At 44.2% G+C, this 27231-nt stretch overlaps 1 protein-coding gene across 1 annotated transcript in view; it reads right to left on the reverse strand.

Moving 5' to 3' along the window:
• Window positions 1-14066: 14066 nt before the first annotated feature.
• GALNT14 (polypeptide N-acetylgalactosaminyltransferase 14) overlaps window positions 14067-27231 on the reverse strand; it is a 66959-nt gene continuing 53794 nt past the window's right edge. Inside the window, exons 10-15 of the mRNA XM_082757180.1 lie at window positions 27045-27171; window positions 24736-24828; window positions 23349-23432; window positions 22269-22413; window positions 16513-16632; window positions 14067-15940 (exon numbers count right to left, since the gene is read on the reverse strand). Coding sequence (XP_082613306.1) covers window positions 15782-15940; window positions 16513-16632; window positions 22269-22413; window positions 23349-23432; window positions 24736-24828; window positions 27045-27171 — 728 coding nt within the window. The 3' untranslated portion in view covers window positions 14067-15781. The remainder of the gene's footprint in view (window positions 15941-16512; window positions 16633-22268; window positions 22414-23348; window positions 23433-24735; window positions 24829-27044; window positions 27172-27231) is intronic.

Consider the following 27231-nt stretch of genomic DNA (forward strand, 5'->3'; position numbering starts at 1 on the left):
CCTTGGAGCGGCTCATGGGCTGCAAAAATCATAAATCAGAAATGACTAGTGGTTGTATTCAGCAAATAATTTCAGACAGCAAATACAGTTAAGAAACCTGCAATCTGTCTGCAAGAAGATAAGAAACAATAAGAAGAGATTACTTTGTCTGTCCTTCTCTAGGAAATGAAGTATTTGTACTTTTAGAAAACCCTGGCTGGTTGTCTCCCAAGACACAGCCCTGATCAGCTGTGTAAGCCTGAGCCCAGTTCAGGACACTCTTAGCACTAATAGCAGTTGCCCAACAGAAAACAGGAAAGAGTTTGTAGAAGCTATCATATTTATTTAACATACACACAAAAAATCTCTATCACTCCATCTTCTGTGTTTACTGAATCCATCAGAGAAAGAAACATCTGCTCCTGCACTAGCTGGCTGATCTCTCAGATGAACTGCACATATAGCAATAATAAAGCATTGTGAGGGTTTAAAAATTAAATTTATTACAAGATCAGTATCAGGCAGATTTGCACACAGAGAATGCTTCTCAACAGGTACCACACACGGTTCCCTCCCTTCCCTGGCTCCCACACTCCCAGCCTGCTGCTCTCCCATATCAATCAACAGGGAGGTCTTTTATCAGCCAAAATGCTGCATCCCACAACACACCAGCTCTTTCTCCAGGGCAGCCCCACCATGGGCACATCAGCACCTGGGGACTCTCCTCATGGCTTCCCCTCTCCATCCAGAAGGGAGCTCCTAACAGCATCATCACAAGGGAGGCTGTAGCGAGGTGGGGGTTGGCCTGTTCTCCCACATGCCTGGTGACAGGACGAGGGGGAATGGGCTTAAGTTGAGCCAGGGGAGTTTTAGGTTAGATGTTAGGAAGAACTTCTTCACTGAAAGGGTTGTGAGGCACTGGAACAGGCTGCCCAGGGAAGTGGTGGAGTCACCATCCCTGGAGGTCTTTAAAAGACGTTTAGATGTAGAGCTTAGGGAAATGGTTTAGTGGGGACTGTTAGCGTTAGGTCAGAGGTTGGACTCGATGATCCTGAGGTCTCTTCCAACCTAGAAAATTCTGTGATTCTGTGTGATTCTGTGATTGCTTTCTAATGACAGAAGGTATTTTTTCGTGTACCTACCCATGTCCTATCTAATGCAGCTGAGGACACACACAAGCTAGAACAGAGGTGACTGTGTATGCTTTAGTCCTACATACACACAGAAAAAGGTGTCCATATACGCAGATACCTGGAAAACTGCACCAAGGGAGACTGCATGTGCAAAAATGTGTGAGCCAAAACACATGAGCACGTGTGAACCACAGCACACCCACCAGAGCCAGCTCTAAACACCCTGCTCCTTGTCAAAGCACACCTGACAGCTCTGACTCCCAAGCATCTAGTATACCAACTCCCTTTTCCTCCTGCACCAATCTAACTAAAACAAAAAGAATCTGCCATTCACTGCTGGTGGATCGGCCCCAGTCAGCGGAGCAGATTGATGCCAGGTACAGACTTCACTGATAGATGCACTCTAATCCATCAAGCTCTATTTTGCTGGCTTTTGTTGTTGCTGTTGTTTTGTCCGTGGCTTTGCTGAGTTCTGCTGGGTTGCTGGGCAAGTAACTCACACTGCAGTCAGCCCACGTCATGCAGTGTTTTCAGTAGAGTTCAGTACAATTTGTAACATTTATCATTGTAATAGCCTAATGAAGGTGAGATGTAATTAGAAAGGGTGTCAGCTGGAATATGGAGTTTGTTTTACAATTATCTCTACAGCGGGTAACCACTGGCACAGAACCGTGCCTTTTAAAAAGCTGGTAATATGTGGCATAAATGTTCATCATTAGGTGACTTAAAGTGACCCTAAGCCACGTTCTGTAATTGCTGCCTTCCTAAGCACTTAAAAGCAAGCATGAAAATATTAAGGCCATCCCAAGGTAGTTTTTCCAACCAATGGAGACTGTTTATATCCATGCAACTGAGCCCATATAGCTGTCACTTTAACATCATTCCTGCTTGCAGTGATCAGCAGTGATTTTGCTTGAGTGATTTTTGCCTATGTAAGCAAACTCAAATGAATATAACAATAATAAGAACTCCCAGCAGAGCAATTGCCATGGCAAAAAAAAAAAAAAAAAAGTCTCCAGAAACACACATAACCTTCTGATTACACATACAAGACAGAAAAACAAAATCACTGAGAATTAAAAGCTGTTTAGAAAGTTGCATTTCTGCCTGTTTTACTCAAACTCAGTGTTCATACTCAGGGTAAAGCAAGTTTTTGGCATTTGCCAGGATGGGTAACCCTTATTTAAGGCAGAATGTCTAAAGGCACAAAGAGTACTGTTACTGGATAATGATCTCCTGCTGCTAAATAAATACCATGGTCTGTTGCTTGATGGATGTCATGCAGTAATGATGTCTAATGGTGCTGCTAACAGATAGCTTAATGCTGAGTAGGAGAGACTGGATTCAGGCAGTCAGAAGCCTCCTGAGCCCAACCACCACAATACAAAGGATGACTCTCTCTTAAAGATCTAAGCTTGTCTCTGGGCATCAGATTGTAATTTTAATTCATGAAGTCTCTGAGGGGTAGCCAGATTCCTGGAAGAGCAATAACTTCTGAGTAACAAGCCCTTTGTTCGGCAGAATGAAAAAGTGGACTTTGATATTTATCTAGTATCATGAGCCAATAACCTGTTGCACTGGCATCCTTCTGACATTACCCAAAATGGATTTTAATTTAGTGCAGAAGACTGACAAAAGGTAACACTGAAAACTGTAGCTCAGAAAGTCAGAAGCGGCAAAGATACAGCCGACAGCCATAACAGTTTGAGCTTTGTTCAGGCTTGCTACAAGATGAATGCAAAGAAGCTTGTACCTGCGTATGAGATGCTTCCATTCAGTTCATCATGATAGGGTTCTCCTAAGGTCATACAAAGCTGAGGCCAGCACCTGTTACTGGATTTGCACAGAGAGCCTCCCCACTGCAGATTCAGCAGGGTGTTTGATGAGGGTAGTACTGTACAACACTCAAAAAATGCTGTTAGCAGCTTATCAGGTAACACCCCCATCTCTAGTCCACCATCTAACATCTTCACCAGACAGCAGCAAGCACTCTAGTCTTCCAGAAGTACCATCCAAATGGCTGTGAGCTGATGCATTTTCTGCATTATGTAACCAGCCAGGCTATTATGTCAGTAGGCTTTTTGAATCCCACTGTTAATTAGGTAAGCATTGGTCTGCCTCCTGATACACACTCCCAGCCTGCTCTTCATTTCCTGATCTTAATGACCTGGATATCAGTTCCAGGTGGGATTTACTGACAACTCCTGAGTACACATGGTGACATCTGAATTCATTTATGAAGCTTCTTAATTTTAAGGTTCGGAGGCCCAATTCTAGCTTCCCTGTTCTTTGCGTAGCTATCCTGAGTTGCACAAAGAGGACATAAAGAACAAACATTTCAGAGAGCTGCCATTTTACACTTGCCTTGCAGGGTTTTAGGTGCCCTCCCAGGGAAGAAGTAACAGCTCAGGTTCTCTCTATGTGCTAGTTAATTGAACACAGTTCTTTGATATCCTCTGAAGACAATCTTCATGCTCATATTTATGTTGGAGCAGACAATGGGGGGACCTGTCATTTCAGGATCATGTATTTTATTTTCTGTGTAGACATCTCATACAAGAGAAACAACATAAATTGCCCCTCCAGTTGAGAGCCTGGTTGCAGAAGTGAGAGTCTCCTATGATGCCATATGATGACAGTGATGGCTCAGAGAAAGCAATGCTGCTAATTGCAGCAATTAAACAGTAATGACATAATTAATGTAAAAATTATGCATGGCTAAAATCCAAGCTATCAGAATGCAGGAAGTATTTACCATTCCAGTTGAGATGACACCAAATCTGCTCTTATGACATGATTGTGAATAGTGGCTATGGAGAATTTAGGGAACAGTAACAGACCATGTGAAGTAATGCAACAGCCTGATGGGAAGGCATGGAAAGAGAAAAATATTAATTTAATTGCACAAATTGAGCAATACAAGTGAGGATAACCAAAATAGTCTTGCTATAGCAAGACACTGCAGATCTGTGCCCCAGACCAACTACCGACCTTATGGCCCACAGTCCTGTTGCATGGACTGGCTCCAGTTTCCAGTACATTCAAATGGACTTTTGGTGCTTCCCCCTTCCAAATACATGACAAGAAACAGGACCAGAAAAGTCAATTGTCTCATTTTACTTTTTACAAAGCAACCTTTGGTGAAGAGCAAGTTTTAAGACCTGTGTTAATTCTGCATAACCCACATCTCACACTGCCAGTCTAGTGTATTGACAAATCCCCAGCTTCAGAGATGAAGGAAATGAATTGTAAGTGGCATTATGAATAGTTAAAAAATCTGTATATTTCTGAAACTTCAGAAATCAGATCTCCCAAGGTAGCTGGGTAAAAAAATAAAAGGCGGGGGAGTAAGAGGGTAGCAGGAAGAGGTGAACATAGTCTGTCACGTTTATTCCATGGCTGCCTCAGCTCTCAGCTCATTCTGTAGGCTGGCTTCTAAATTTTGAAAATCTGCCTTGTCATATTTCAAGCTTTCTTTCATCAGGGCAATTAGGAGAACATGCTAAAAATATGCTGAGAAAGCCTTATAAATTGCAAAAAGATTTTTTGGTGATGATTAAAGCCAATTGTGACAGCCCATGAACGCAGACAGTCACATCAATCAGACTGCTGTGCCCAGCAACTTTTCCCCATATTTAGACCAAAAAAATTATTGCTATAATTGCCATTTTGAATGTGCAGCAGTAGCAGAACTGCAAAACAAATGCGTAGCGTTCTTTGGCTGTGCTACAAGTCGAGACGGTTGTATGTTCATTGAATAGAAATACTTTGGACCTGGAAAACTGGGCTGAAGACATGGCCAGCCCTCAAGCCTTTCCCACAAACCCACCTTGAAACACTGCTATATTAAGTGCTAGTCTTCTGGATCTCTATCATTTATGCTTCCCTGCTGGGTACCATAACACAGTGATAAATGAAACCAAGTTATTTGCTGTGTATTACCATATGTTTTACTGATTGGTCTTCCTACAGACAAGGAGAGCAGTCTCAAGGAAAAGGGAAGGACTCTGAGCAATCTTTAGGCTAAAAATACAAAGTGCATTTTAGAAGGCAGTTTGGTTTTCTAGTGCAGAGTTTTGTTGTATGTTTTTTGTACCCTGGCCCATAGGCAATCTCTTTTAACCAATTTCTCTGTTCTGTACCCAGAATCATAGAATCCTTTGGGTCAAAAAAGACCTCTAAGATCATTTAGTCCAACCTTTAACCTAGTACTGACAATCCACCACTAAACCATGCTACTAAGTTCTAAATCTACACATTTCTTGAAGACCTCCAGGGATGGCGACTCAACTGCTTCCCTGGGCAGCCTATTCCAATGCTGCACAACCCTTTGAGTAAACAAATTTATACTAATGGCAAACCCTATGTGTTCATGCAAGCATGCAATATATTGACCAAGTGGCTTTATGGTTGTACTTTGCTTTTTGTCCAAGGAGGGGTAATGGCTTTCCATTTAGATTCTGGAATCTACTGCTTAATGATAAACACACTCCTGACATTGTTAAATGACAGCCTGTTTCTAATAAACCCCATGCTGATCTGTTTGTTTGTTTGTTAGAGTGGGTGATTCATCTTCTTGTGCTGTTAAAACTTCCGTTGGAGTTATAGAGACAACATGAATCAGACACAATCAGCATGTCCCCTGCTGGTTTGCTCACTTCCTACCTGTTAACAAAATACTGACTAGTTTTCTGCTCACATTGCAGATCTTATTATTAATTGATTTCATTATTGATTGCTCTTAAGGCCTGTGAGGCCTCTTCAAGGCACACACATGAGTCTACAGCAAAAGACTTCCGTGCATATGCTTCTCCCAGGCCACGCAGTATCAAGTTGTAATCCCTTTGTGTTGCTGAGCAAAGTGCCTGCAGCCACGCTGACTTCATGAGAATGAGCTGAGTGCTGTATTTTTTTCCTTGATTTGCTATTAGAAAGCAAGAAGGGGGGTGGCAGGGTGGAGTGGGAACGGAGGGAAGATCATATTATCTTCAAATCTAATTAAGGTCTCAGCAGCTCCTGAGGATTTGGCTTTATGAAGCTGCTCATAAATTCTTCCTTGTCATCATGCCCACTAATACGTTGCTCTCATGTGCTTGATAAGGGCTTGAGTCATTTTAAATTAGTTGATAATATACCAACAAATAGGCTGTGGGATGCACCAGACAGCCAAGTGCCCTAGATAGAGCAGCCTCTGAGGAAGCATTCGCAGCTGCCTGAGCAGACCCGGCCTCTCCTTCCATGAGGGCCTCACTGAGGGGAAACGAGCTCCCACCGGCTCTGCTGATGTTGTCATCAGTTTCCTCAGGAATGTGTGTTATACCCAGCAGCTGTAACACATACAAAGTATGCACAGCATGCCTCCAGCAATCCTTCATAAGATTTTACAATAAGTCTGGGAAGACCCTAAGGGTCTTATAGGCACCCTGGACATCTCCCCAGGCCCCAGCACAGCCATGGATAGAACAGGGCCACATTTGGACACACAGGGCACGAGATTTAGAAATGGAAACATTAAAATAATTCTGGACTGGCCATTTAAGTCACAGACTGGATAGCTAGTAGTTCCTTTACACTCATCCATCCACCCCCTCACAGCTGCTGCTATTGTTATTTGTGACAAAAAGCTGAAGTCAGGTTAAGGTCATGTTCCTTTTCTTTCCCCTTTCCAGTTACTTCTTAAGAAATCCAGTTGAAGCACCACAGATATTCTCCTTTCCCTTCTGGATGTTTACACTTTCAGGCATCTTTTGGGAAGAACCCTTAATTCTCATGAAACATGGATATGGGACCATCCATTTTCACAGCCACATGCAGGCAAACCAGTAGAAGGTTTGCTCTCTGCCACTGCAGGTAAAAAGCATGGCAGTGACCATCACCCTGCCCCTTGCAGAATGACCAGTGTCTGTCCCAGGCTGGGTCAGTCAGGGCCTTTTTTCCAGTTGTCTCAGGGAGAACCTGAGATGGCATCTACTGCTAGGAGTCAATCTGCTCCTGTTTGGGGATAACTGCTCTGTGCTCATGAACCAACCTTTTTGGCCTAGCCTTGATACTCCTGCCAAGGACAAAAGGCAATGCAGGACCAGCTAAACATATGCAGTCTTGCCTCAGCTGAGGCTAGCAGCCTTGTGCTGAGAGAAGAAAGGGGACGATACCAGACAGGAGTTGCACTGCAAATGCATCTGTATCTCCAGCACCAAGGCCCTCATACCTCTTAAAGTCCTAAAAATTAGATGTTAACAGACACCAGGAAAGCCCATTACAAAAGACTAAGAGGGCTGGGCAACAGGGGGGCAGATACTGTGTTGTTTTTTTTCTTCCGTGTTGCTTTTGCCTTTAAAGCATGCATTCTGTTTTGCTGTTCTCTCTGTAGGCTGACTACCAGAATACCTAAACAGGCAGCCACCAGTCAAGGCGGATGGAATGCCATTGTATTTGAAGCCCGTAAGGATGGAAGTATCCATACTGGAAGTATCAGCTCTAAGGACAAAATTATTAACTGATGGCAAGAGGAGGGGTGAAGATATACAAGATACTGTGTCTATCCAGAAAGAAAAGCAAGGTGCACGTGTGACCCTCCAAAGACACCGTTTACCAACTGGCAGCCCAGATGGAATCTCACAGACCGATTTGCTGATTCCTCCTGAATGCAGCAGGAGCAGCCTGGCATCTTACTCACTAGGTAAACCCCTCAAAGCATTCAGATCTATCTCACTTGCCTTGGTAGTATGCTCTGAGTTACACTGCCAGGCATCATGAGTCTCTGTAATGTCACAGGGAAATATGAGACACCTGTCCTGAATCAAAGCAGATAGGCTTATCTTGTTTCAGAGCCAACTCATGGTTGGGTAGAGATTAGATTGGCTGTAAGAAATTCCTGTTATTGTGCAACTTATTATTCATGGCAGGGTGAAAATGGCTTCAAAGGTGATCCTACGTACTCTAAAGGATATCTTCTTACATCTAACAAACATTATACAAACCAAATTGGTTTTCTGCTTCAAGCACCTCTGTGCAGAAAAAAAAAAAATCAATTTCAAGTTGCAGTGGCTGTGATCTTTCAAGCTAAACATCCATTGCAAACATGTTTGGCAATGCAAAGGTGCAGACGTGACAAGTGATATACAAGGCAACGTAGTGCTGTATCCTGATCAAAGTTTGACCTCCAAGGTACTGAATAATCCACTGCCCCTCAAACAACAGTTTCACTAACAGAAGCAAAAACACGTTGTAATGCAATAAGCAAATTTATTTTAACCCCTACATCATTCTGGGGCAGCAATTTTAAGTCACTGGACCAGTTAGCCTTAAACATAAAAAGACCTCGAAGTGCAGAGAGCTGACCCAACATCTACCCAGGCCCTACTCACTCCTGGGAGTACGTGGTGTCACGCTCAGTTGATTTGTAATGTCCTTGGTTACTCCCCAGTCTCACCTGGCCTGCTGCAGCAGAAGCCTCACAGCTCCGCAACTCACTGAGCATCTTGTGAACTCACTCCATTTGCCCTCTGGCACCTCTTGTGTCTGTCAGACCAGCTGCCAGTGCTTCCCACCAGTGCTAAACCTCCAGAAAACTCCCTTTTAGCTCAGCTTGTGCACAACCTTCCCCAACGCCACTCTCCAAGGATTACTACGGAGGTGAAAACAGCCTCAAGATGAGGATTAGCAGCACTGTCCAACAGTAAAACAGGCTCACACAACTTCCCCTAGCTGAGAAAAGAAGGCATGGCATTGTATATCTCTCCTGCAGAGACAAACAGATATATCGGTGTACTGGGGCTGGCTGGGATGGAGTTAACTTTCCCTGCAGCGGCGCATACAGTGCTTTCTCTGCATTTCCACATGGCTTTTGCTTGTTGGTTTTTTGTTTGTTTGTTTTTCCCTTTTCCCCTTTCCCTTTTCCCTTTAGGTAAATTATTTAATGATAATTTTCCCTTAATAATTATTTTTCCTTTAATTAAATTATCCTTACATCACCTTGTGAGTTGTTTCTTTCCTTTCCTTTTTCCCCTCCTAAGGAGGGGGAGTGAGAGAGCGGCTGTGGTGGAGTTCAGCTGCCCAGCAAGGTAAAACCACCACAGTGGGCTGTCTCCATGATCAGAGTTAGTTTGGAGCATGTAGTGAGTATTTCATACATGATATAAGCAGTAGCAGTGCTGAGCCACTTGCTCTTTTCAGTGAGAAAACCAAGGGTGGAGGGGACTTTGTTCTGGTGCTCTGTTACAAATCATGGTGCAGCTCTGAGTTACGGGGCCTGGATTTGCAGCTCACTTGTACAAAGCACAGCCAGCCCAGCCCATGGCCAGGTTATACCTCCAGTTTGCACAGGACCCTGGCAGAGCATTACTGTGCCTTGTGTGCTCTGAGTGTCCTCACAGAGGAGTCCCTGCTGCAGCAAAGAGAGCTGCTACTCTGAAGGGGAAGCAACCCTTTCCCTCACACACAGTAAAACTAAGAATTTTTAAAACTAAGACTTGTATCTACCTGACCTTTAGGTGGGAGTTTGCTTCTTCCTGGTTTTCTCAGCTTGAGCAGTAGAAACAGGCTAGCCAGGACACTGCTATCCGTAATCAGCTTACAGCACAAGGTAGGAAAGCTTGGGCCACAGGAACTGCAGAAAAAAAATGCTAACAATCATTACATGTTCACAGTGAAGATCTCTTTTTTCTTCCCTTATCTTAAAAATGAGCTTAAACACATTTCTACTTGACTCCATAACCTGTGGCCTTGGAACAGCCCTGATTTTGCAATATTCATCTTTTATTTCATGTATGGGGTTACATATAAACTTTCAATACTCCTTTCACTTTCCCTTTTTTTCCCTCTTTCCTATGTTGGTTGGTTGATTTTACAAGTGAATTTCACAGTACGGTAGCAGTGTCTTGTCTCTACACTTCTTTCTCATAAATCACCAAAAAAAGAGACATTAGCTGTTGCAGTGGATGGTCCAACCTTGAAGCTCTGTCATGTTTTTTTATACATCACACACAACTTGGATTTCCTTAGCACCCAAGTAATATCAGAGAAAACAAAGCATCCCTACACTGCAAAAGCAATGTTATTACCTGCAAGTTTACACTTTTTTTTTTCATCAGCTCCAAGCTAAAATGCAGCTTAACTTGAAACTTAATTAGACTCAATTAGAGACAAAGTAGCTTGTAACATTTTTATTCTTACAAGGTTCTTAGGCACTTCCAGTGAAGACATGCAGAAAACACCTGTAAACCTGAAATAATTCCACTGGATCTCATGTCTTAAGTTTCAATGTAGGCTGGACACCCATACCAGACATGTAAACAGCCACCTAAAACTGGGGCTGGAATGATCACTCAGATAAATTAAGTTAGCCAGAAAATTGATGAGCTACAGTTTCATCTGCCACGTGCGTTCATTATTAGCAGCTTGTGATGTTTGATTTTGCATCCTTTACCACTTCTGCAAGCAATTCCAGACCACAGCTTTTCATTAAAGCTTTTAAGATCTGAAGCTTGAGCAGCATAGGTCCTATTGCACAGTTGTGATCGGAGTCCCAGCCATGAAGAAGATAAACCTGCTGCACTACAGCCCCTGCTTTGCTTAGGGCAGTGTGGTGTGATGAACCCTGGCTGGCAACTAAGAAGGATGTGGGCCTATTAGAGAAGGTGCAGAGGAGGGCCACAAAGATGATCAGAGGGCTGGAGCACCTCTCCTGCAAAGAAAGGCTGAGAGAGCTGGGGATGTTCAGCCTACAGAAGAGAAGGCTCTGGGGTGACCTCATTGTGACTTTTCAGTACTTGAAGGAGTCTTACAAAAAAGATGGAGAGCAACTCTTTGCTCAATCCAATAATGACAGGACGAGGAGGAATAGTTTTAAACTAAAAGAGGGGAGATTCAGATTAGAAGTTAGAAGGAAATTCTTCACTCAGAGTGTGGTGAGGCACTGGCACAGGTTGCCCAGAGAGGTCGTGGATGCCCCATCCCTGGAGGTGTTCAAGGCCAGGTTAGATAAGGCCCTGGGCAGCCTGATGTAGTGGGTGGCATCTCTGCCTATGGCAAGGGGGATGGAACTAGATATCTGAGGTCCCTTCCAATCCAGGCCATTCTGTGATTCCATGATTGCTGCCTGTCTTAAACTATAGTCCTCCAAGTCTTCATCAATCGGCCCCATTTTCCTGCTGCCACACTGAACGATTAAAGAAGTTCAAGTTCAATTTCCTTCTGTTTACTACTAAATTACTACATCTGCATGTTATAAGCTGAGGTTCCAACCATTGATGCTTTGTGTTGTTATCTTTGTGTTGTTATCTGTGCTGGCACAGAGAGGATGAGCACAAAATAATTGGAAATGAGCCAGGTAGGATCTGTAGGACTTCCCCCAGCCCAATTAAAATCATGTAGATTTTTTTCCCATTGGAACATGGATCTCTTTCGGAAAGGGAGGGGAAGGCTAAGGTGATTTTTGTTGTGTTGGCATAGCTTTGCCTGGCTCATTAAAAGGCAGTAGATGTTCTAGACCTGAGTTTCCTGCCGAGTCTAATTTTCGCAGGGGATTTCCCCGAGGCACAAGAAGTGACTTATCATAATAACAGATAATAAAGCCTGTCACAAAACTCAATGTCCAGGATTAGAACCATATTTCCTAATTTATTTTCTATTTGTTCAAATCAATGCAAAAATGTTACCAAAGAGCATTACTACCAAATGACATTAGGGCTTAAGAGGTAGAGACATAGAAGCCCATCTAGATATGCTTATGAAAGGTCAAGTATATCAGTTCATAGCATCATAATAAACATCTAGGGAGGTAACAAATACAAAGCAAAAACGTTCATCTGCCTCCAGTGTATTTTAATAAGTTAAATAAAACTAAAAGTGTGAGTAGGCTTTCAGTAGCAGTTAGCCTTTCCCCTGACACAATACAGGATCTTTTTTTTAGGGATGCTAATCAGACTTGTTAAATGCCATACTGGGGCTAGCTCAAGAAACTACCAGTTCATTGTCCCCTTGTATTAAGCTTCCCAGGAGTCAGGGTGATACCTCAGGCTTTCCCCAAAAACATTTCTGATTCATAGGGCTAATCTCACTTCCTGGCCCATGAAACATGCTTTATGCTGATGGTTATGCCAACAGACGCATAAAGCACAATCACCTGCAGCTCCCTAGGTTTGTTAGGTACGTGGTAGCTTTTGGGCCTCCAGGGCAGATGCATTCCGCAATGTAGCAGGGGATCATGGCGGCGTGCAAAGCGTTTCCTAATTCGAGGTTCAGGTCTCCACCTGCAGGGAGTGCCTGAACCTGTTGTGGTGGATGACAGAGATACTGTCTGCCTGAGGTCTAAGCAGGTGGAGGATCTGATCAGCCTGGTCGCAGAGCTCAGGGAGGTGGTGGAGAGATTAGGGACTATCTGGGAGTGTGAGCAGGCGTTAGACTGGTGGAGCAGCTCCCTACCATGCCTGTAAGGCACTGGCTGGATGGCTGGGCCCAGAGAGTGGTGATGAACGGAGTGAAATGCAGCTGGCGACTGGTCACCTGTGGTGTTCCCCAGGGGTCGGTGTTGGGGCCCATCCTCTTTCATATATTTATTTATGATTTGGACGAGGCAATTGAGTGCACCCTCAGAAAGTTTGCAGTGACACCAAGTTGGGGGGACGTGTTGATCCGCTGGAGGGTAGGAAGGCCCTGCAGAGGGACCTGGACAGGTTGGGTCAATGGGCAGAGGTCAATGGGATGAGGTTCAACATGGCCAAGTGCCGGGGCCTGCCCTTTGGCCACAACAACCCAATGCAGTGCTACAGGCTTGGGGCAGAGTGGCTGGAAATCTGTGCAGAGGAAAACGATCGGGGGTTGCTGGCTGATGCTCACCTGAACATGAGCCAGCGGTGTGCCCAGGTGGCCAAGAAGGTGAACGGCATCCTGGCTGTGTCAGGAATGGTGCAGCCAGCAGGGCCAGGGAGGTGATCGTCCCCTGTACTCAGCTCTGGTGAGGTCGCATGTCAAGCGCTGTGTTCAGCTTTGGGCCCCTCACTACAAGAAGGACATCGAGGCCCTGGAGCGTGTCCAGAGAGGGAGTCCAAAGCTGGTGAAGGGCCTGGAGCACAAGGCCTGTGAGGAGCAGCTGAGGGCACTGGGGTTGTTTCATCTGGAGGAGGCTCAGGGGTGACCTTATTGCTCTCTGCGACAACCTAAAAGGAAGGTGTGGGGAGCTGGAGGATGGCCATAGTGATAGGAGTAGAGGGAATGGCTTCAAGTTGTGCCAGGGGAGGTTTAGGTTGAAAATTAGGAGACATTTCTTCTCAGAAAAAATGGTTAGGTGTTGGAACAGGTTGCCCAGGGAAGCAGTGAAGTCACCATCTCTGGGGGTGTTTAAAGAAAGGTTGGATGTGGTGCTTAGGAACATGGCTTGGTGTGTGACATTGGTGGTTGGGGGATGGTTGGACTAGATGATCTTGGAGGTCTTTTCCAACCTTAATGATTCTATGATTCTCTGCAATGTCTGGGTCAGAGTGTACCTACTAGGTGCTGGACTTCAAAACTGAAGCCAAGGGTTTCAGCTAATGGCTGGGTCAGCCGCAAGGCAGCAGCATTTTGTCTCTAAATGTTCAGGATCAAAGTACCAGCTGCTTGGCACTGAGGCTGCAGGCATGGCACAGGTATGAACATAGTAAGCTGCAAGCTCTTGAGAGGTGATTTCCCTTGCTAACACTAGACAGGGAATTGTTACAGCATGGCTGTCATCATCAGTGTGAAAAGTAGATGTGATATTTGTGGTTCAATTAAATAGGAGCCCAGGGTCACTTCCCTGCCTTGTGAAATGGATCCATTTCATTTTAAGTGCTTCCCTTTCCCTTTGCAAGGTGGTGACATGGAAACAATGCAATCTACCACCATGAAGCATTAACTTACTTCATTGCAGTAATCACCACAGCACATCGGAAGTATACCCTGCAACATTTTGTAAATAGTTACACTGGTTCTGTCATTAAAACCAGGGAGATTTACACATACAGCTTTCTCCCAGTGCTAAGGGAGGAGAAACTGAAGCAGTAAAATTCTGAAAGCCAGCAATTTATTCAAGAAGGCATTCTGAAAGCACTTGAAGGCTCAGAGGCTTCAAAGTCTCATGATATTTTACCTATAGCTTGTAGCACAGGGATCAAAGGACAGGATTTTCATTAAAACCTAAGGCTTTTAGAGGCACAAATTGTGTTTTGTTTTTGGTTGTGTTTTTTTTTTTTTTCAAGTCAGGAGTCCTGTGAAATTTCTCTTCAAGAGCTGTTGCCACACAAAAGCTGTATGTGCAGTTCTTTGTGCTCCACCACCTGTTACCTGCTCTGAAGGGAAGGTTTCTCCTAATCTTAAGACCTGTTCTGAGGTCTTCTGTCCTTATCTCCTTTAGCAGTCACATAGCCATAGCACCTGACATGACGTCTAGTAATTTATCTCCAAAACCCAAGGAAATCATTTCTGCCATGTCTACCTACTTTGAAAGACACACTGGGAGAGAGGTATTTTGTGATACAAAGGTCTCTACTCTCAGGTGCAACTGGGGGATTCCTAAACCTTTTCTTCAGTACTTCACATCTTGGGCTAAAAGATACCTGGGAAACAAAACCAGGCAATTCCTTTACCTATCCCTTCTCCTTTCTCTGAGCAGTCTCCTTTTCTTTCGGTAGCAACACTTCATGGGAGTCCCCTCTTCTGTAGTCTGGAAATTGAGAAACACAAAGATGACACAATTACCCTTAACTGCTGAAAATATTATTTTTTTTATGGAAGAAGAGTTAAAATTTTACTTATTCCAGGTTGTATGAAGCACTGAGAGAAACATAATGAGATTGTAAGGAAGTTTTCAGTGACTGAGGCTCAACCATGTCCTTCAGAAACAAGAAATAATCATGTTACTGCTTCTCCTCCCAGCTTCACAGTGGCTTGTATCCTTGAATCTCACACACTGAATCCTCTGTTTGCTTGGACTTCAGAGACTCAACACCCCCATACATGGCACAGAGGTGGTCAATCCTGTTACCCGATGGCTAGATCCTGGCCATAACTATAAATGACTGCCCTGTCTGTGTACATACATGTCCATGGATTGGATACAAATTTGAATGTGCAACAGCCCTACCCATGCTGCCTGCAGAAGACAAATTCAATCACAGCAATAAAAAGTGCAAGGTAATTCAGCATTTTCCACTTGATCTCAGGTGCTGCTTCTTCGCATCCCTCCTCACCTCCTCATGCACCTGCCTCATTCCCCAAAGCTATTGACATGCTTGTTGTTTTTTTTGTTTGTTTTTTTTTGTTTTTTTTTTGAGTCCAAGTCTCCTTTTGGTGTCCTTTGTTCTTCTACCTGTGCTTCCAGTGAGATTAATAAATATTGTACACACAGAACTTCTGCAGGGCCCATCACAGGAGCCCCGAGTATCCCTCTAAAACATTTCATTTTGGTTTCTTGCCATCCCTTCTTTTTGAACATTTGACTGCCAACAGACCAATAGCAGCTACATGCTTTGCAATCAACATCCATTGTTCAACCTGCAGCACTGTGTCCTCCTTTTTATTTGAGTGATTCTTCTCCTGTCCCACAGTACACAAGGACCCTGATGGTTTTGCATGTGAGTGCTGTCAGGTGCATCTCAGCTGTGTGTAGCAAGTCTCAGTGCCCGGCCCAGCTGGGTAAGTCCTCAAGCAGGTCAAGACATCACCATGTCCCACCGCTGACTCATGGCTGTGCTCTCGCAAGGATTGATGACAAGCTCTTTGGTATTCTCGTTCGTGTCCCCAGTCATCTCAGTGTCCAAACAGAAGCGTGAAGCTATGTGCTCAATGTGTGACCCAACTTTACTCCATCGCTGCAGACATACAGAAGAGGAGAAACATGAGTGAACAAGCTTCCTCCTCTTTATGTTTTTACTACACTGGTTCAGCATCAAGAGATAGTCATCACTACAACTTCATGACCTGATGCTGGGAAGTACAGGGCTCCTCCAGCCTACATCAAACAGAGCACATGCTGAGCATTTCTCCCATATGAAACACACATTTAAGCTCAGCCTCTGTTTGGCATCAGAAAGTGAGTATATCACTAACAGCTTTTTCCCCAGGTCGCTGGTTCAAATGTCAGCTCAATGATTAAATGCAGAGAAATGTTAGCATCTGCCAGCTGACTGGCAGCCATGTGGACTAAATTGCCAGTTTCACTTTGACTTCTGCAGATAAGTATCCAGATCACCACTTGCACTAATAGACATCCTTACCAACACATTCATTTAAAAGGCAAAGGGCTGAACAGGCCAGAGTCTGTGCTTCCAGACAGACTGTGCTTCCCAGATGATGTCAAAGCACACCAGCAATTCAATGATTCTATATTATGCTGAAAGAAAGAGAACTTCAAAGAAAATGGGGTGTCAAAGAAAAGGCTCACCTGCTTGTTGTCACCTTCTTTGCAAGGTGACAGGAGCACCTGGGAACCAGGGAAAAGGGTGTACACAGACAAGCACAGCTGCTGCTGACGGACTTGGTGGTTGTATGTGTATGTCCATTCCTGCAAAGAGGAATAAAAGAAAGGTGGTGAGAAATCAGGGATGATTCTTGGTATTCCTATATCTGGAAAGCAAACACTTGGGCTTGGATCCTGCCCCCTATGAAACCAACCACAAACCTCATTGACTTCAAGAGACACCAGGACAGGTCACTAGGGATTCTTCAAGCCTGGGGAACCACACTGGAGACTGGCCACCAGCATGATGCAACCCCATTTACTATAAAACTTTGAGCCCTACCCATCAGCCAATTGCTCATCCATTCTGTTATGTATTTATCTAGCTGGACATAATGATACTGTGAGAAATATCATTGAAAGCTTTGCTGAAATCTAAAAAGATTGCATGAACTGGCTTCCCTTGGTCAGCTAGATGCGTGACCTTGTCATAAAAGGAAATTAAGTTAATTAGGCAGTGAACATATGTTGGCTGTGACCAATGACTGCATTGACCTTCAGGTGTTTTCAGTAACTCCCATAATAATCTTCTCCATAATTTTACCAGGCACTGAAGAGAGACCAACAAGCCTGTAATTACCAGGGTCTTCTTTCTTGCCCTTCTTGAAAACTGGAATAACGTTTGCCACCTTCCAGTCAACTGGGACCTCGCCAGATACACAAGACCATTGAAAAAGAATTGAAAGAGGTCTCACAATGAGGGGATTTCTTGACCTCTATAACCTGCTTACTTCACTGAAACACCTCACAGAGGATGGTTCCTCCCATAGGTTCTCTATGCTTTTTTTCCAGGCCAGGCTTTGTTCATGCCATCTCTTTATTCACACTGTCTCAAGGCAGGACCATCCTCTCATTCAACAAAGGTCCATGAGATAGACAGGGTGGTGGTAACCATGTCTCCTAAGCAATTCATCATTAGAAGTGAGGCCTACAAAGCTAAATGTATGCATCAGTTCAGCAGCTGACATTAGATCCTCCCTCTTTGCCCCAGGCTGTCGTGCTACTGTTTTATCTAAACTGAAAGATTTTCAGAAGGCTCTTTATTTCAACAGAATGGCTTTTTATGGAAGCCCGTCCTGCTGAAAATGTTTTATCTAGTTCTAGTTTTTATCTTGTCCCTTTTCAGCCCTACATGAAAGCCTGAGAAAATGATACATAAAATCGAGAAAGTCTGAAAAAAAGGCACTTGAACCACACAGAATCCATGAAAAGCTTTGAGTTAAAATAAAGGCAAATGGCCATACAAATTTTTATCTTACCCTACTTTTTCTCTTATTTGTATTATTTAGAATGAAAATTCCTGCTTTTTTCCCCAGGAGAAACTACTTTATCTTCTAAACCCTGGCACATCAAATACTCCAGTGGCCAGCACAGCAGTAACAATGGCAGAGGCTTGCACCCCAGGGGTTGTGGTGAACTGGGCATCCCCAGGGTCCTCCTAAGAGAGACCTTTAAGGAGCTAACATGCCTCCAGGGCTGCAGGCTGGCCTGTAGATGCCAGCAGGGTTATGAGCTGACCACTGACACCAAGGAAAAACAGACACATGAGGTGAAACTGAGATCAATGTTTCTTGCCTTTTCAAAGATAAAACAGCTTTTGCTGAAATGGTGGTGGAGTGAAGAGGAAGAGGGTGGGCTGGGAAAGCAGAACTACCAGCTGCACACCACAAACAGCAATCCTCTCAATCCCCTTCCTCTGAAGCTTCAGCTAGTACTAACCCACACCCGAGGCTTGTGATTATTTTTCAAGGATTTAGCATCATTCAAGCAGGCACCTGTCACTGCTACTCAGCATCATTCAGAAATGAGGAAACTATTTTAAAAATGTGACCTTCAGCCTGGCACAGTAGCCTCTCAGCCTAGCAAGGAGCAGCTTGATACAAGCTCAGTGTTATGTGACAGAACAGTACATGCTCCACTGCCAAACAAGAGGTCGGCTGTACCCTAAAGCCAGGGTAGCAGCCAGAGAAAAAAAACATTTCTGAAGAAGCCAGGAACAACTTCACCCCTCATTACTACTTTCTTAACATTAATAGGAAAGAGTTCCCCAGACTGTTAGCGTGTGACTGCATGGGTCATCTAAGGATACCCAAGCACTCCACTCATTGCACTCTGGGGTGCAATGTGGGCTCAGGCACATCTCAGGAGAGGGAAAGAAAAGTCTAAAGGGTTCCTGTGGCAGTCCAGGTGCAGAAGTGACACTGCTGCTGGCCAGCCCACTGCTCTGTCAGCTCAGCCCAGAACAAGCCCTGCCATTTCCTAAATCTTCCCCTCCACAGCAACAGCTCTGCAAGTTTCTTTTTTGAGTCCCAGTGGCCCCAATATGGAAAACATACAAAAACAACTGTATTTTTGCATTTTCTAACCCTCTGTCACTGTGGGTTATGCTGGGAACAACTGTCCCTTATCAATGCTGTCACACTCCCCAGAGAACGACATTTCTTTGCTAACTTTCTGTCGTCTCCTCAGGGCCAGTTTTGACATACTAGCCACCAAGGATGGCCACTGGTTTGGCACCTTTGTGCTCTCCTGCTAGGCCATACTCAGGCCTCTTCTCTATGACTACTCTACCACAGAGGGGCAGGGGCCACGTTGGCCTCAGTGGTCCTGTGACATAAAGGCTTCTCTGGAGATTTTATGCTGTGAAAAGCTACAGCAAGATGTGACTTCTGTATACTGAAAGTCAAGAATATTGCTTTTCTTACATCTAATATGAAACTAAGCACCATTTGGGACTGCTACATCCTACACAGCCCGGTGATCATAGAATCATAAAATCAGTCAGGTTGGAAAAGACCTCTAAGATCACGTAGTCCAACCTTTAACCTAGTGCTGACAAGTCCATCACTAAACCATGCTACTAAGTTCTACATCTACACATTTCTTGAAGACCTCCAGGGATGGTGACCCAACCACTCTGCAACCTATTCCACTGCCACACATGTCCTTCAGTAAACAAATTTCTCCTAATATCCAACCTAAACCTCCCCTGGCACAACTCGAGGTCACTATCTCTTGTCTTATCACTTGATGCTTGGGATAAGAGTCCTATCCCCACCTCAATTTTACCTTAAGGTAATTGTAAAGTACAGTAAGGTCTCCCCTGAGCCTCCTCTTCTCCAGACCAAACAACCCCTGTTCTCAGCCACTCCTCACAGGACTTGTGCTCCAGGCCCTTCACCAGCTTCGTAGCCCTTCTCTGGACACGCTCCAGGGCCTTGATGTCCTTCTTGTAGTGAGGGGCCCAAAGCTGAACAAAGCACTCGAGGTGCGGCCTCACCAGAGCAGAGTACAGGGGGACAGGACCTCCCTAGTCCTGCTGACCGCTTGTATTTCTGATACAAGTCAGGATGCTGTTGGCCTTCTTGGCCACCTGGGCACACTGCCAACTCATGCTCATTAACCAGTCTCCTTAACAGGCCAAAGTCTGCCCTCTGGACGTCCAGGGTGGCAGTTCTGCTAATCCCCGTCCTTACTTTTCCAAGAGTCAAAAACTCTATTATTATAATCGCTGTGTCCAAGACGACCTCCAACCTTCACATCACCCACAAGTCCTTACTTATTTATGACCAAAAGGTCCAGAGGGGCACCATCCCTAGTTGGCTCACTCTCAGGAAGTTATCTTCCACACACTCTAGAAACCTCCTAGGCCATTTCTTCTCTGTTGTGTTGTATTTCGAGCAGACATCTGGTAAGTTGAAGTCCCCCACAAGAACAAGGGATAGTGATTGCAAGACTTCTCTGAGCTGTTTGTAGAATATTTTGTCTGCCTCTTCAGCCTGGTTAGGCAGTCTATAACAGACACCCACAAGGATTCCTGCCTCCTTGGCCCTTGCCTCTGATTCTTACCCTGTTGTCACCATTATTAATCTCAAGACAATCCAAACATCCCCTAACATGGTGGCTACCCCACCGTATCACCTATCCCTCCTGAAGAGTTTGTATCCATCCATTGCTTGATTATAGCCCGCATGTCATGCCTAAGTTTAAGTAGTCTTCCAACAATTGTACAATTAAAATATAAGCTTCTATCCACAATGAAAATTTAAACACATTACTTCCATCTGGAATGTTCTCTGTGGTTTACAAGTACTACTTCAGAAAGAAACAGAAAGATGAAAGGGATAAAAATGTTCTCTATTCCTGCCTCTTTGTTGAGTGAAGCCATTCGGTGGTCTGGCTGTATTGCATTTTTCTGTTCTGCTGCAGAATTACACTGACCGCACTCCTGGACATGCACAAGAAATGGAGTTGACATCCAGCAGAAAGCAAAAAGCAGCAGAGTCAGAATGTGAAGATGAAAAAGTTCATGGAAAGAAAAATTCTGCAAATTTTCTCCATTGAAGTGTCAAAACATGTTTGATGGGAATAAAACAATCCAACTTGGTGGCATGGCATTTCTCATTGTAATATATCATATAAAATTGGTATCTCAGGAAAGACCAATGCCATTTCATTTTGAAATTTTTCATGCAGTATTTCAAAATATTTCAAAGCAGTATTTTCCATTCTGATTATCCTCCAAAAAAAAAAAGATTTTTTAAAATATTCAATTTATTGGAAGTTGCAATTTTCACTGTTTTTTTTTTTTTCCTTCAGCAAAGTTGCCCTGCAAAACATGATGACCTGTTCTCATTAGCTCACTTCTCTTGCTGTTTGTGTAAGTCCATATAGCACTAGAAGAAAAAAAAAAATTCTAAAACCTGGAAACCAGGTAAATTTTAAGACCTGTGACTATGTGGCACTTGCAGTTATATTCACTATATTTTTGGAAATGACTAAAATTGAAATAGTCTTTTTTTTTTTTTTAAACCAGACTGTAACATTATTTTATTGACTAAAGGCAGGCATTCAATCACACGTGAAAAAGATGCACATAATGACATACTTTGTTTGCACATTCAGATTAGGGAAATTTTCAGCAACATCTTCAGGTTGGGCCTTATACATGTATCTGGTCTGAATGTTTAACTATGAGGGTTAATACTGTTGCCTAATTAATTATTTTGTGGCACACCAAAAAAAGCAAATGATTGTTATCCTCCCTGCTTTTAAATGGGAAAGGTAAGAGAATGCACTGACATGCCCAAAATCACAAAGGGAGCCTGAGGCAAAGGCAGGTTTTGAAGCTACAGTCCTCAGGGTCCTGCTCCAGTGACTCCACAGTAAGGCACATATGCCAGCTCTCAGCTCTAACATTTCCTAGAATATGCTTTTGAAAACACATGCTGATTCACATAGCTTTTTTTTTTTTTTTTTTTTTTGCCTCAGTGAGATTGAAAAAGCAAGATCACCCTCATTAAATTCTCAATAGTTTAATGGGCAATTGAGAGAACGCAGACTATAAAGTTATAAATACCATTGCAATTCAGAGCATTTTGAAAGAAATAAGGCTGAAAGATGAGAGAAAATTATAGTTCTCTTTGTCTTTCTCTGATCTCTGCAGATGGGCAGCAGTAAGAGCTCAGTGCAGACTAGCACAGAGATAAGTGGTCTAGCTTGTACTGGGGCTCTGGCACCAGCCGCTGCTGCTGCCCAGGGCCTCTGCTGAGGCGAGGAGATTAAACCACATGCTCCCTCAGGAAAGGGACTGGCAGCAGGGTAACCCTCTAACAGAACTTTAGCAGACTTCAGAAATCACCTTGAAGCTGCACCAGAGCCTGCATCTCCAGCCTTCTCACCTGTGCTGTTGCTGCTGTCCCTTTGCTGTTGATGCAAGGATTTAAGCTCACGATGGGCAACTCTTGGACTTCAGACTGGTACGACTCCAAGCAACTCTGCCTTTGCCTGATCATCCCGGTCTGATATAGCAATTCCTTGGGAATCCTGTGGGAACAACGTGGAGAGAAAAAAAAAAAATCATCCCTGCTCCCCCCAGGCATGTAGTGTACTCCCAGGGAGGCTCAGTGGGGTGAGGAGGGTGTTATCATGCCAGTTCACATTCAGGAAATGAGAGGCAAGATCTACTTCAGCATCAAACCACTGCAAGCAGTGCATGGCCAGGGACATTGCAGAAGCAGCACTCACAGATGGATGGTCAGCCTTTATAAGGGGAAAGAATAAATAACTGTGCAAGGCAAATAGAGAAGCAAGGAGCAGACTGTGAGCAGGCTGAAGGTCAGCCTTCAGCTTACAGAAATGGGAAACTTTATAACAAACTGCTGCACAGTTCTGGCATTCCTTTTCAGTGCTGCTGCACAATGCCATGCACGGTGAAAAAAAGCCAGAAGATGGCTATAAATCATTCTTACACTGGGACTCCGCACTCAGCCATTGCACCAGCAGGTCCCTGGAGGTATCTCCAAAACTTGTGCACCCTTTCTGCTCCTCCTGGCAGCTACTAGGGTAATGGCTGCAATGGTTCCTGGAGTACTTTGGTGACTAGAAGGGATCTGCACAAAAGCAGCTGTGGAAGTGCATATAAAACAAAGCACTAGGGTATGAGTAAGGCAGAGTCACCTGAATACAGGTCATAAACTCCTAGCATGGACACTCTAATAACAATGAGGCCTTGTGCCATGGAGAACCATGGCTAAGACTGCTTATGGAAAGCAGGATCACAAATGAACTATGTCACACTGCGAATGAGCAGTGTTTAAAAAAATTCACAAATACACCAAATTTGCCATGCTCTGCTGTAAAGCCCAAGGGAGGAGGTGTCGGTGTCTCTGGGTAGGACGGAGGCATGGAGACTGGAGGGGCAGAGAAAATGTCTCTGGCAGCAGGGACAGGGCATCCCCCGGGAAATGTGACATCCATACCGGAGTTCGGGGTAAACGTTCTCCAGGTACCACTTGAAGCTATGGCACTTCAGTCTTTTCCGCAACTCCACTCTGCTCTGGATGCTGGGGAGAGAAAATATGGTGGAGTGACAATGGAGATCGTGAGAGTCAAACCCAAGGCACCAAAACCCAACAGATATGCACAGACAGCAAACACCAGAGCATCAGCAGGGCTATTTCCTGCTGTCTTCTACATAAGCTTGGTCTGTTGCTTTAATCTCTGTGTCTTTTGGAGGTCTCACCTGGTAAAATCCCATGATTTGGCATATTGCCAAATATTGATAACATTGCCATTTTAATGAGGAGTCTGGAGTTTAGAGGATGAAAAGGTTTGTGGAAAATCACAGCCTTTTAAAAATGATTAGTAACAAGTGTGTGCTATCTACTACATGCAATAAAATCAATTAATGGGAAAATTAATCAAAATTAATATATGCTATTATAAGTTACTCTTAGTTTAGAAGTACTACAGAAGGCCTTGATTCACAGGAGCACTTAAATACACCTTTAAATCGCTAGAAATTGATCATATGGTGATATACTTCTTTCTTACATTAATCAGGGCTAAACTGCTTAGGTGTCATGCTGTATAGAGTGACATCTCCCTCACTCTAGCTCCTCTTCGGGCCTGCCTCTACCTAGGGAGCTGGTATGACCTCCAGTACCTTCCCTTTGCGTAATTTATCTTCTCTCCACCCTCATTCATATATTGAGCAGGACAGAGTTACTACTTCATCCCACTCTGACAGATGGAAAGAGGATATGAATTCGGTGGAAACAGGTTAATCTCCAAGATTTCAATTTATTTATCCTGGAAATGGAAGAATAGCCAGAATGAATTTCATTTTGGCTTTGAACTCTGCTATGCTCCAAAGGAAACATTCTAAGGAAAGGAAGAGCATATGAAAATGAGAAAATAACACAAACACATAAAATCCGCCTGACATGGGAGATATTTCTGACTGTTCAAATTATGAATAGAAAACTCCATCAATATTAAGCATTTGCTCCTTTCCAGTAAAGCCTTACTAGATCCAAAATCTGATGATTTTCATGACATTCAGCTGCCAGCAAGACCTCTGGACTCTTCCCCCAAATTCAGCTCTGGGACCAGAAGTACTTGTACTAACACTAAGGATAGGACATGGGCAGAGGAGGTTTCTGTTTCCCTCACCATGACTTGGTTTACTCATCTGGACAAAGTAGCATCGCGTATAAACTTCCATTTTATATTGCTGTGCTTGTAGCTTCTGACTGCCATTAGCATTTAATTGAGCGTTATTGCAGAAGCAATGCAGGCAGGTTTCCACTGCAGGGTGACAGCACCCCAAAAACCAACTGCAGCTGGCAGGACACGGGCACTTACTTTCCACAGGGTCTCCCCTGGGCTGCAGGACGGGCTGCATAGTAGTACTGCTTGAATTCATCCATCCACACCTCTGCCGTGCGCTTGGTGTTTCTGAAGGAGGCAACAAAAGGCAAATGAAGCAAAGGAAGCCTCTGAGGGGACACCCATACTTTCTAAAATGCATCAACTATTCCAGCTCCCTCTCCTTCCATCTTCCTTTGTCTTCACCCAAGCCACCTTTGAGCCTGTCCAGCCCTCAATATCAAGTTCTTCCTCCTCCCCATTAGTCCAGGCACCAGACACAAGATGTCACAGCTTGGGCAGGGAATTCACTATCTTCAGCTCAGCTGGATGTTCTGCATCCACCACACCCAGAAGCGTGGCTTCTCTTAAGTGCCATCTCCCAGTGAGGCCAGGGTTTTATTTAGTGGATGGGATGGAGAACTGAAGAGCGGCGCAATATTTACCAAAGACTAAAATCAAGTATTTCATTTGTTTCACTTCTGTAGGGGCTGTCCTGCTTTGCACCCCTGGATTTCACTGGGACAAATCTCTGCACAGGTTTATGAACCTCAGGAGATTTTCAGTTGACTTCAGATAGCTGTAGTTCTCCTTGCAAATTACTTCATTTCTCAGTGCTAATCCTCCCATCTTTGTCTGGTCAGGGTAGTCCTGCCCAAGCCACTGCCTCCCCGAAGAGGATAATCCATGCATGAACCCAGCTTGATGCTGATCCTGAACTGTGTCTCACACTAAGGAAGTGTGAGGCGATTTGGGAAAAAAAAAAAAAAAAATCATTATCTAGCAGAAAAGGGGATATATTTTTGATAACATCTCTGTTACAGAGATACTATGGAGCATCAGGTTTACAGAAACTGCTTCTCCACCCTGTCTATATACTACATTAAATTTAAACCTGAGAGATACTGTAAGGTTAATCAAAACCCAGCTCCTCATACCTAGGATAAGTTTCTCCAGACTGCTTTTCAATCCCTTGCCAATTTGTAGAGCTTCCCATGCTCTAAGTGCTCTTTTTCAAGAGATGTGTAAGTCACAGTGTCTACATCTGGATATAGCCTTCTCCATAGTTGAGGGTATTTCAGACTGCCTTCCTGTTCTTGGGTTTATGGGAATAATGGGAATAAATGCCAAGGCTTACACCTGGGTGTTGATTCAGGCCTACATAAATTCCACATCCCAGTCTTTTTTGCAGGAACCTTATTTCACTATTAAAAGCAAGAGCCTCCTGTGGTGACTCTCAGATTTGTGCCCTCCTCCTTGATGCCAGCAACACTCTGGGCCCCTCTACACCATCTTTATGAAGTGTCTTCAGTGACCCATCTGAAGAGTTCCCCTCCTGTCCTGCACACTGTGTGGTTGGACATGTTGTGTTAGATATAACCAAGAAGTGTAATTTACACTCCCTCATTTCACTGTCACACGCAAAGCATGAGGAAGCTGCAGAGAGCCCAAGACAGTGGCAGCCCTGCTGCAAGTCCCTAGGCCCTCACAAATTCTGTTGGCTCACTGAAACACCAGGAAATTCGCTCTAAAAGGAACACCTGGTGCATGAGCACATACAAATGCAGTTTATCTGGGAAACAACCCTGCATTAAGTGCCCCCAGTGTCTTCCTCTGTCATCTACTTAAAAGATAACCTTCAGCCTAGCACTCAAAAAAAGGAGAAAATCCTTCCTGACTTTACCAACTGCTCCCATCATCCTTTCCCCTACCTCACCTGCTTTTTTTCCAGGATATTGGCCCATTTCAGCCACTCACTGCAGTACCCATTTTGGTCCCTGTTCCTGGGTGTAAGGCCAGGTCCCCTTCAGCTGGGATATCCTGGCAGCTCCCAGTTCCTTCCAGTGAGGTGCAGCCCATCACCACTCCTGCTCAGTCACAATGCCCAAAGGCACCAGGAACCATATTTTCTGGTTCTGCTAAGTCCCACTCAGCCCCAAGCTAAGGCTACTGCATACTGATAGACACGGTTGGCATCCTGACTTCAGGCCATTATAAATGTTTTCTTATATCCTTAGCATCTAAAACATTTGTTGTTGCTGTAGCTAGGGCTCAGGGAGCTAAAGGGCTTGTCCCTTCATTTCTGTGGTGATGAAAGGAACCACATTAAGTATTCTACCTCTGTCATATTCTTGACACTATAGAAATCCTAAGGGAGACAGTTGTACTGGCTTGCTTTGGCTCAGGAAATTCATACCCATGGATATGTCACAATTTTTCAACCAGACTTTCCTACTCGCCTCCCTGCAAGCAGCTTGTTTTGCTTCACAAAAACAAAGAACACTCAGCAAATCCAGAACACCCACTTGATGTATGTATTGGCGTTCCCCTCTGGAAAGACATAGGGATGTTTCTTCCGGAAGACATGTCCAACACGGCTGCAGGGGATGATTTCCAGGCTACCTCCACACATCCACACACGGAAAGAGATTTCTACAAGAGAGGCAGCTTCAGCATGTTGTGTTTCTGTCCTACAGCAGGCTGGATCCCAGT

The sequence above is a fragment of the Aythya marila genome (genome assembly GCF_965140915.1).
Source record: "Aythya marila genome assembly, chromosome: 3".
NCBI classification, from domain to species: Eukaryota; Metazoa; Chordata; class Aves; order Anseriformes; family Anatidae; genus Aythya; species Aythya marila.